This window comes from Castanea sativa, chromosome 7 (genome assembly GCF_040712315.1).
Source record: "Castanea sativa cultivar Marrone di Chiusa Pesio chromosome 7, ASM4071231v1".
Classification (NCBI taxonomy): domain Eukaryota; kingdom Viridiplantae; phylum Streptophyta; class Magnoliopsida; order Fagales; family Fagaceae; genus Castanea; species Castanea sativa.
This window is the reverse complement of record NC_134019.1, coordinates 43,984,876-43,996,318: the sequence shown is the minus strand read 5'-3', so window position 1 is coordinate 43,996,318 and position 11,443 is coordinate 43,984,876. Positions and strand designations below refer to the sequence as shown.

Here is an 11,443-nt window from a genome sequence, read left to right as displayed (position 1 = left end):
ATCTACAAATCAAATAAGAATTACATGCTAAGAATTACATATATTATGTCACAACAGCTCTAATTCTTGATACTGAGTAAAGGTGAAGGCTAAAATCCGGATAATATGCATTATGCATTAATTATAAATTTAATATTCCTCAATTGTTAAATTTTCTAGTTTTCAATTAAAATTTTGTATAATTTAGAAATATTACTTATAGCATTATGAATTAGCAATATGAGTAAAGTCGCAATTTTATTTTGTTACATTATTGTGACATTTTTATTAGATTATATTATGTATTTGTTTTTGAGTTTTTACTCTTTATCTTTGTCACTCACCCACTACCCCCAATTTATAATGCACTACTTTTCTTACCTTTACTTGTTTTTGCACATAGTCAAAGTCCTAAATACCGAACAGGATTATATCAATACAAACTTGGAGCAGATCAGATTCGGGATGGAAGATAGAGGCAGCAACGGTCGGTGTCAGAGGCGTGCGTGAACTCTGGGTCAGTCACTAGGTAGATTGGCTGGTCTGTTGGGTCAGTGGCGAGCCTGGGTCATGGGCAGGACGGTCGACCGGCGATAGCTGTGGTGGCAACAGCGTGGCGAACTCTCCTTTATAGATTCTTCGGCCTCTGGAGCAACGAAGGTGGGCTGGGTACTTTCTATCTCTCTATCTCGCCTCTCTATCTCTCTGTATCGCCTCACTTTCCTAAAGTTTCCTTTCTTTCTTTTTCCTTCATCTTTCACTTTCTAGTTTCTCCGTTAGGTTTTGCCGTTTTGGACTGCTGAGTTTTCTTCTTCTTCTTTTTATTTTTATGTTTTTACATAGGCATCGGCTCTTGCCTCCTGGGCTGGCCGGCTGGGCTAGGAACTCATGAGGGGGGCCTGAGAAAAAAACTAAGGGGGCCTAAGCATATTTTAAAAACAAAAATTAACTTGCTAAATTTTTTTTTTGGCCCAAGGGGGGCCTGGGTCCCTTAGGCCCCATCTGAGTCCGTCCCTGCTCTCATTTATTAATTATTATTTAATTAAGAAACAGGCTAGCAACATTAATTGTTGCTATGCTCAGAAAGTAAATGAGAACAAGAAGTGCAAAGAGAATCTCACCAATTTATAAAAAGAAGTGCAAGAAATCAGAAGTGGTTTTGTTCCCAGTATATTGATAGAGACGACATCTATGACTAGGGTTAGGGTACACTCAATTCCCATAATTTGATTTCTCAAAATAAATTAAAAAAATATACCTGTAAGGACTAAAATTGACCCTCGGCCCATTGTGATAGCCATTGACAAATTTTTGCAGGGTTGGATCTTCACTTATATCTCACATACTATTTCAGCTAGTTGTATGTTGATTAAATTCTGATCTATTGGGAGCAAGAAATCCATCCTAGTTAAGCCCTCAATGAGTACCAAACCAAGCCATTTTTGCCACTACACAATGCTAGGTGTGCTTCTATTTTTGTTGTAATCCATACACTATACAACTCTCATTTTACGCCTCTACCAGTCTACTTCCAAGCCTTTTGCCTCTACAGTCAAATACTAGTTCTTTAGCCGCTATCCTTTCAAGCCTAGTGTCCAAAATTTTGTTCATTGTTCAGCCAATAACTTGAATTGCCATTAAACAACCGAGACTCCTCCCCATCCATGTTAGAGTATTCCTTTTGTAAAGATAATTCCTTTTGTAAAATTTTGTTCATTGTTCAACCAATAATCTGATTTTTCTATCTTGAAATTTAGATTTTTTATGGTTTTGTGCAAATTTGGAATCTAAAATATTTTGAGAGTTTTAGTTTAGACTGCTTTTTTTAGTCCCTAACCCGCTCTATAGTCATTCTAAGTTAAAAGTTATATGGATCTAAAGTCCTAAACAACTATTGGGGTTTTCTTTCTGAATTTTGTTTTTAAGAAAATAAATCTATTCCTGATTATTTGCCTTTTTTAAATAATTGTATTTGGATACACTAGTTCTGTTTGATAAGTCAGATGGGCTTTTATCTTGTAAGCTAAATTTAATTCTGTTTCGAGCAATATTGCAGTTTTGTGTCGATCAAGTTGGCTTTTGCAGCTGATGTCCCCAAAAGTCTATTTGTACAAATGAGTTTGCTTATTTAGTTGATGTTTGGGTCATATAGTGATGGTCATATTGTCCTGCCAAGCTTGTCTGGGTTGAGGAAGACCTCTTTTGGCTAGAGTAGTCTCCTTCGTCTTCCCTCCTCATTCTTGAATAAAATTCCCATCGTTTTCTATTGAATATATATATATAAACTGGCTTGAGGTTAAAATAATAATAAAAAATTGTTTCAATGAATCAATGCTTAAAACCTTTTTTTTCTTGAGTTGTAATTTGTTGATTTTGATCAATAATGTATTTTACCTTGTGAAAAAAGAGATTTAACGAGTTACACAAAAAAAAAAAAACAAAACAAAACAAAACTGGATGTGAACAAGTTGAAGATGGAAAGAAACACATCACTGCATCAACAAAAAGATATGCATGATGAAATCTTTTTCCTACGGAGTGGGAACATGTGCTTATCAAAGAAGATGCCTGGATAAACTTATTCCATAGCCTTGGAGACAACAGAAAACAATAAACTCCATTCTAATGTCCTTTTATACAGATCGAAACAATCAGCACAAAGGATCCTAAGCAAATTTCAAATAAGAAAACCTACTCTATTCTACTTGAGGACCACTGCTGCGTTTCTCAGAGCCAAATACCTTTGCACATACTCATTAGGAAGCGATCTTACGAGCTTGAAAACATCAGCATTCGCATAACGGAGATTGGTCCTAGGGTCATAGTAAGGCGCCTGCATGATACACAAGAGTAAACAAAAGTAGGTAACATATTCCAAACCAAAAAAAAAAAAAATGGAATTCAGTTACTGATGGATTCATCATAGTGTTTCACAGAGCAGTTGCAACCTATATTCCTGTTCTCAATGCATCTAAACAAAATCTATTTGGCAACAAGAACGTTATAAGTTATAACTATTAGGCCCTATAGAAAAACAAGCATATAGAGGGCCGGATGGACAATGGTCAAGTCATAAGACTCATTAACTCATCCAAGTTAATTCAGAAACCTAACAGGCAGAGTACAAGCTTAGGCAAATCAAAAAGTGCACCAACAATAATCCAAAATTTTATGATTTCCAGGTTTTCAAACAGACCTAAAACAAAGTGGGTGGGTAGGAACAAGTGGGTTCAACTCTTAGCATTGATCTAAAAGAGAGAACTAATACCATGGAACTGGATTTAATTGAGGTAAAATTTTTAACAGCAGGATGCAAATATCCATAGAAATGAATCTACCCCTAACAGCAGGATCAAACATTCAAACTAAATATTCACATTGATTGGACCTATAATACCACATCTTATTAAGAGAGCCACATACCTCATATCCTGTAATATCACAAATTTTCTTGCAAGGATGCATAGAGGGTGGTGACTCAATATTAACATCTGCAGAACAGGAGACATCAAGGGATCAAAACTCAGAAAGGAAATTCATAGTAATCTCAATAAAGATTTTTTTTTTTTTGATAAGAGCATATTATTAATAAAAGAAAAGCAAGAAAAATATAAGGAGTTCACGGTAGTGAACGAAGGAAAAAAAAAACAAAAAGACAAAAACAGCTCCTAATCTATTCTAATAGACAAAAGAAAATTCATAAGAGTAGGTCAATTCGAGAGACCCCAACAACGAGACCAATCAAAGAGGGTCCGATGGCAAAGCTCTAATAACTGAACAATAGTTTTCCCTTGATCCTCAAAAGACTGCCGATTCCATTCGGTCCAAATGGTCCACAATAAATAGCCTGGAACCAAATTCCAAATATCAGAACTATGTTTCCCAAGCCAATTATACGAACAAAATAATAAGTCCACCATTGAACCTAGCATGACCCAATCAATCCTAAACAGCCAAAGCATATACATCCACAAAGAATGAGCTATCGAACAAAAAAGTAACAGGTGATCCATAGATTCCGCATTACAACAGCACATACAACAACGATTCGCCAAAGGGCGACCACGAAGCATAAGGTTATCCAAGGTAAGAATCTGACCATGAGCTACTATCCACGTGGAAAAAAGCCACCCTTTTAGGAACCTTAGCTTTCCAAATGCCCTTCCAGGGGAAAGTGGAAGGAGCTGCATTTCGAATCTTATGATAAAAAGACCGAATATCGAATTTCCCACTTCCATTAAGATCCCAACTGACAATATGATTGAACAGTTAAGTAAAGCAGCCAATCCAGGCTAGTTTATCTCAAGATACTTGACTAAAATCAAATCAGTTTGACCAATAAGCATCTCCTACAGTACAAGTGATTTCTTATACGCTCTCTAGTCATACCAGCAAACACCTCTTTTCATACAAAAAAATTGATCCAGAATCACTCTAATACCATAAGTCAATCCTTGATGTAAACTTAGTGAGGTGAAAACCCTTCATCCCACAGCATTGGGCTTTAAGCTTCCCAAGACTCCCCAAGCATAGACTTCTTACTCTTAATGCTAAATGGGTCCATTAATCATATTCATTTATTCTATAGTCATTTAAAGCGTGGATCTACTAAGCTCTAAAATTTTTGCCCCGCCTACACTTGTGTTCAACCACAAACTTAGGAATTACATTCTTTCCATGTAAGACAATCATGTATCAATTCATGAATAAAAGGTTTCCCATTTGTTGTCGGTATAGCAAGTATAACATTCCTTTCAACATCATGAGTCATACAAAGTCCAGCATAGTGCATAAAATTTTATTTCCCATTACAACAGCCTCATTGTTCCTTCTGTAATTAATATATAGGAAAAGGAAAGCCAATAAAAGAGTCCCCTTTTTTTTTTCATGCATTCCAAAAACTTACAGGTGGGTTCGTCAGGAGGGAAATTCTGGTAATTCTCAGCCTGAAGGATCTGCTTGAGATGTTTCCAGTGTCTGCCTCTGGATTGGCCTTTTGGGTATTTCTCGTACATTTGAACCTGCTTGAAACTGAGGTGGGTTGGCAACACTAACTCTGCTTTCACCACGTCTAGCTCCATCTTCTTCTTTCTGCATATCAGGGGAAAACAGGGGCTCTTGTGAGAAATATACGATTTTAATAATTATTTATAAAAACACAGCAAATTCCAAATGACTGGCGAAAGCATGGCAGCTTTAAAACACAACCATTTTTTGGGCTGTTAAAGGCCTTGCTAAGGGTTGGTTGTGCTGGGTTGGGCATTAGTCTATAACCAATATATATTGAGATCAACATCTTGCTGCCGCCTAGGTTTGTTTCTTAGGGTTATTTAAATCGAGACTATTATAAGATGTCAGGATATGGATTAAGCACATATTAGGATGGAACGGAAGTGGCTGACCCCAACTAGGCTGCTGAGGAACTATAGCACACCCCAAAAATTTTGGGATTAAGGCATGTGTTATGATCCTATTGTCCTACATGGATTAAGTGTAAGCTTAATTAACCATGTGTTTATAAGCTCTTGGACACCCTCCCATTGCAATCTAGTTTTCAAAGGTGAGTTCTAGCCATAGGTTCTAACATTTGGTATCAGAGTCAACCATCACGTTGAGTAATCGGACGAAGCTCATTGAGCATGAGATCAAATGAGTTGCGGCTTTGTAGTCAGATCCCAGAGGGGGTGAACTAGAGGCTAGATTAAAATAACTGATAGGTGAGTGGAGCCACCAAAAGAGAAAAGGCTACCATCAGGTCAGTGTTGTTAGAGTGGGCCGTCGTGGACGTCAGTTGCAGTGCGTGGTGGTATGTTATGATCCTAGTGTCCCACATGGATTAAATATAAGCTTAACAATGTGTTTATAAGCTCTTGAACACCCTTCCCTTGCATGCCAGTTTTCGAGAGTGAGTTTTACACATGGGTCCCTAACAGCACGACTATTTGCTGTATATAGATTAAAATGGAAAGGACATTTTTTGAACTGAAACTGAAGTAAAATGCATCCAGAGAAGAAAGACAATACATGCAAAATAACTGGAAGTAGGAAAAAGGAAGAACTACAACAACAGATTTTGGGATTTTCATGATTAAATAGGAGATACAATGTTGTCCTACCAATGATGATGCCATACCACTACAAGTCTACAAATGATAGTAAATAAGATAAATTAATCAACATTTCTACTCTACATATCATGTAATGTCAAAACTCGAAACTAAACATCACAAGCATGGGCATCAGACAATTGCAAACCCCAACTAAATAATACATTTAAATGTCACATGAGTTATAATAGCTTATTGAAAATTTTCATTCCTTAGGTTATTCAAAATTGTGGCAATATGAGTAATGCAGAACAACCTACTGAGACTACTTTTGTGGTAGTTGTTACTCGGATTATTTATTTTGATTTCATTGATGTCTTATTCTCTATTTTTGCATATGCTTTAATTCTTACTTTTGTTATATGCTTGAACACTTTTTAGGTGAATTTGAGTTGGTGACAGCTTCTATGGAGTGAAAAACAACAACAAACCAAGCCAGTTAAAAAATAAAAATCAAAATAAAGAATGTATTTTTAGGTGAATTCTGCTTTCTGAGATAAGAACAATACCTTTAAGAGAACCCATCACTAAAATTACAAAATAAAGAAAATACTTTTATGAAATTACCACACACACCCAAAAAAAAAAAAAATAGCCACGCTTCAAAATCCCAGAGAAACGAAGAAATAAGAAATACCCATCTGGGAATATCCTCAAATTACCAAACGAGAATGAAGAAGCGCAAGGTGAACTATCAAAAGAACCATAATAAGGCGCACACAAATTACAAGGTGAACTATCAAAAAAACAAGTACTGTTGGCGAAAATCTAAAGATACAGAGAGAGTGAGAGATGGGCAATACCTTGACGATAACGGCGGTGAGAGTAATGGAGAAGCTCGCCGTAGTCCGAGAGAAAAGTAAACAAAAGAGGAGAAAACACAAATATAGCTCGTTGTTAATAAGTATATTTCTATGGTGGCTTCCTTGATAGGGACAACAGGGCTTTACATTTTGTTTTTTTTCAAAAAAATACAAATTAGAAATTACATCATTGATTTCTTTTTACTATATATAAAATAAATAAATAAATATTTATTGGTTTTTTAAAAAATTTATAAATATTATTCATATATCCATATTATCTATGAAAATATATGTTTTTTTTTTATTGAATTTTTACGTGATTCAAAAATACCTTAAATTTTATATTTAATGAGAAAAAAACTTAAGGACAATTATAATGGTCTCTAACTCTACTTAAAATTTTTACAAAATATAACCTTCTTTTCAAAAAAATTTATGAAAAATTATGACACTAAACAAAAAAAAAAAAAAAACCTCATCACATGAAAAATGTGTATAATGAGGTTAGTGTGTGTGTCTATATATATATATATATATATATATATATATATATATATTTTTCCCCAAAAAACATTGACCCATTCTTTAATAAGTTTTGTGTCCGACAAAAATAAACGTATGACCAAACTTAATAAGTATAATTTGTATTTTTTTTCTTTTCTTAAAAATAAATTTTAATAGCTTTTTAGGTTTTTTTTTAATACTTAACAAGAGTAATGGACGGAAGTATGAACGTTGAAAATAAATGTGAACTTATACAATCAAATTGATAAAAATGAAAGCTTAAAAAAATTGATAAAGATGAAACTTATATAGGATCAAAATGACAATTTTTATTAGTATTATTTTTTTTTTTAGTATGCAATGAACAATTAAACTTTCTATTTTTTATTTTGTGTTTTTTTTTCTTTTAATTGATGCTAAAGTCTAAAATCATGAATAATTTGTTATGAATTGAAGTAATATTTTATGGTAAATTTTTATATTTATTATAATACACACACGCATATATATATATATATATATATATTTATTTATTTATAAATATAAAAAGTAACGGTAAACCCAAAATGGTAAATCAGTATTGACCGGTACCGAAATATATCGTTCTATTGGTCAAACCGGTACAGCCTTCGATATGAGATTAACTCCCTTGAGTACAAGTCAAACCGGTTTCTCAAGAGAGGAAAAATAAAGGCATAATACACTTTGGTCCCTACAATTTGGGTTGTTTCTTAATTTGGTCTTTAAATTGATTTTACTCCTAGGTCAATCCCTGATTTTTTAAAATGGTCCCACCATCAACCCAGTTACGAAAAAAGCTGAGGTGGCAAACAGAAATGCTAGATGTCAAAGCCAAGTAATAAAATATTACAAAAAATGCCAATGTGTCCCACTCAAACCCACGAGACCCTCTCGTGACCGAACCACGTCATGTTCTCGCCCACTTTTCCCCCACGTGACAATCCATGTGACCTCAGTCCTCAACTAATCCCACTAAGTTCAATCCTAAATCCCCAAATTTCACTTGAACCCTAAAATCCCCAAATTAGCTCGTGTTCTTCCTCAACTTCCCTGAGAAAACTCAAGCCCAGTCCCCTGAGAAAACTCAATCCCATTTCTCTGAAACGATTTCCCTAACAAATCAGTATGACTTAGAACAACGATGTGATCTGGATGAGGAGAAGAACGTCGTGATTTAAAGCTCGATTTACCACATTGATTCTGACATCTGAGATTCTCATAGGTGCATATCTAAAACTCTTTGTGTGTATATCTGTCTCTCTATGTGTGTATATCTGTCTCTTCATCTCTTTTTATATGTCTCTCTCTCTCTTACTTTTAACACGTTCTGTCTATGTACATAAATCTCTCTCTCTCTCTCTTAACACGTTCTGTCTATGTATGTAATTTTGTCTATCTCATTGATTAGGGACCACACTTTTGGTGGTTCATTATACTTTAATTTGTCTGTTTGGTTGGTATTTGTTATTGTTTGGCCTTCAGGGATCAATATGGTCCACGTGTGTTCCCTATTATCAATAAACTATATATATTTTTGGCATTGTTTTGTGTTCCATGTTGGAGCTTATTGTTTAGAATGTATAGAGTCAGTGCATGTTTGACTGTTTGGTTTACTTTTGTCTTTATCGTAATAAAATATTCAGTACAATTTTTTTCCATGCATGCAAAATGGATGAGTTATTTACTCTGCATATGCATCATAGGGGGCATTTCACTGAAAATCTTGAGGAGTATGTGGGGGGTGAAGTGAGGGTAGTAGAGAATTGTGATCTTGATGAGTGGTCTAAGGTAGAGATTGAGGCCATTTGTAGGGATTTTGGGTACGCTGCTGTGAACAGGCTATGGTACATAATGCTTGGGGATAATCAGGAGAATAGGGTATTCCACTTGATCAATGATGATAATGATGCAATGTTCATGACTGAATTGGTAAGGGGTCATGGGCAGCTTCATGTATACGTAAAGCATCCAGTACATGATCTATCCTCATTAATGGGGGTAATGGTGTAACATTGGAGGTCGTTGTAGGAAATGAATATGATGACTTTGTGGATGTTAGTGATTCTGAGGGGGAACCTGCTTATGATGCTTATTACAATGGTAAGGGCTACTTTTGTAGTAGTGGTTCTAATGATGAGGATGGGTCCTTTGGTGGTGATGATGATTTTGATGGTCATCAATACTTCTATGAGGGTGACATGGATAATGATTTTGGTAGGGATGACAGGGGTGATAGGGATGGTGGTGTTGTTGGGTCTGAGGGTGGTTATGATGGTAGTGAAAATCATGCTCCCACCAATGGAGATGGTATCCAAACTAATTCTAATGTTAAAATAGTAGGATGCAGTAGACCTGGTAAGGAACCAATTGTTGATAAACTAAAAGAGGATGAGGCTGTCACCTTTGACAGTAATGATGATAGTGATATGGAAGGGACCAGAGAAATGAACCCCAACCAAAGGTATGTTGGAGAAGATAATGATGACAATTGGGATAATGAGGTTGAGGTACCAATGCCAAATCAGATGGGAGCTGGTGTAATGAACTCAGATTACACCAGTGAGGAGTTGTTAAGTCTCACTGAGCCATCAAATGATGGGGGGGGGGGGGTTGATGATAGTGGCAATAAGGGTCATGGTGAAGGTGATCATGGACAGGTGAACAATGTTACTAGGAGGAACAAGTTTTCGGTGTTTAAGTCAGTCTCTAATCCTGAACACCTTAGGTTTAAGAATGATATGTTGTTTATTTCTCCTAAACAATTCAAGGATGATATCACTAAGTATGCAGTGTGGGGGTGGATGGGGGGTGAGGTTTGTGAAAAATGATAAGGTAAAGGGTTAGAGTCAAGTGTCAACCTCCATGTAAGTTTATAGCTTACCTAGTAAAGATGTCTAGGAAGATGACTTATCAACTTAAGACCCTGAACTTGGAGCACACATGTACAAAAAGCTACAAAATTCCAAGGTGTACAGCCAAGTTCCTTGCAAAGAAGTTGATGAAATAGGTGAGGAGACAATCTGACATAAAACTGAAGGATATTCAAAGATGCTGTTCATGAGAAGTATGTGGTGAAAATCAGTTCCAAGAAGGCCAGCAAGGATAAAGAAAGGGCTCAAGAGTTTGTAGATGAGGCTTTCACAGAGCAATATAATCAACTTTGGGATTATTGTGCAGAATTGAAGAGATCCAGTCCTGGTAGTACAGTTCTAATGAAGACTCACAATAAGCTGCCTTCATTTGTGAATTATGATAATTTGAGCACATATTAAGCTCCAAATGAGCTGAGCACATCAAATTTCACTAAGGCACACCTCTCATCAAAAATGAAAAATATTAAGTGAACCTTGAATATGGGCTGCAACTAAGAGCATTCTCATCAAACTATTCAAACTAACATTTTAAAAAAAAATATAACTAAAAATACTCATAAAAACTCATGCATCAGACTCAACATTTTAGTGTTCACAAATAACACTTCAAATACTCCAAAAAAAATTATTTACTTTTATTCATTTCTCTCTTGTAGTTGGACTGTCAAAGCTCTCTCTACTTGCATTTTCTCTCAACCCTTTCCTTCAAAACCCAAAAAAGCTCTCTCACCTCTCTCACTCATTGATTTAGGTATCATTGCCCCTTCTTAACGCCACACCGCTAGATCATACCCGCAAGATGTCATTGCCACCCAAATGCACCACTAATAACATCATCGCCAACTTTGTGCAATCTACCAAATGAGCAGCTTTGAGCAATCCGCGCTAGTTTGGTAGAGGCTTTTGTGGTGGTTTGGCGGTGGTTTTGGTGGTGCCTTATTATCTTGGCCAAAATGGTTTTAAAGATGGAGTGTGAGGAAAGAAAAACAAATATTTAAATAAAATAGAAAAATAAACATTTAGATGTAAGAGTATCTATAAATGAGTTAATTAAAATAACTTTTTAGACTAAATTTAACTAAACTCGTAAGTTCTAGCTAACTCAACTGATAAAATATTTAATGGTTGAATAAGAAATTTAAAGTTCAATCTC

At 35.4% G+C, this 11,443-nt stretch overlaps 1 protein-coding gene across 2 annotated transcripts; it reads right to left on the bottom strand.

The window, feature by feature from the left end:
* Positions 1 to 2,531: 2,531 nt before the first annotated feature.
* LOC142642940 (protein EIN6 ENHANCER) lies at positions 2,532 to 6,939 on the bottom strand. 2 transcript variants are annotated; one of them, XM_075817393.1, is made up of 4 exons: positions 6,890 to 6,939; positions 4,886 to 5,070; positions 3,403 to 3,470; positions 2,532 to 2,812 (listed from the first exon to the last, which is right to left on the bottom strand). In XM_075817393.1, exons 2-4 carry the CDS (start codon positions 5,058 to 5,060, stop codon positions 2,681 to 2,683), a joined length of 375 nt encoding a protein of 124 aa, XP_075673508.1. In that variant the 5' UTR covers positions 5,061 to 5,070; positions 6,890 to 6,939; the 3' UTR covers positions 2,532 to 2,680. The 2 variants fall into 2 exon arrangements, with proteins under 2 accessions (XP_075673508.1, XP_075673509.1); XM_075817394.1 differs by having other exon boundaries at positions 4,886 to 5,063.
* Positions 6,940 to 11,443: the final 4,504 nt, after the last annotated feature.

Excerpts from the sequence above, each read along its gene's own strand:
- LOC142642940 (XM_075817393.1), bottom strand. The coding sequence starts at position 5,060 with ATGGAGCTAGACGTGGTGAAAGCAGAGTTAGTGTTGCCAACCCACCTC. Across the intron at positions 3,471-4,885 it reads CCCTCCTGACGAACCCACCT|ATGTTAATATTGAGTCACCA; the intron begins GTAAGTTTTTGG and ends CCTGTTCTGCAG. Across the intron at positions 2,813-3,402 it reads GTGATATTACAGGATATGAG|GCGCCTTACTATGACCCTAG; the intron begins GTATGTGGCTCT and ends TGTATCATGCAG.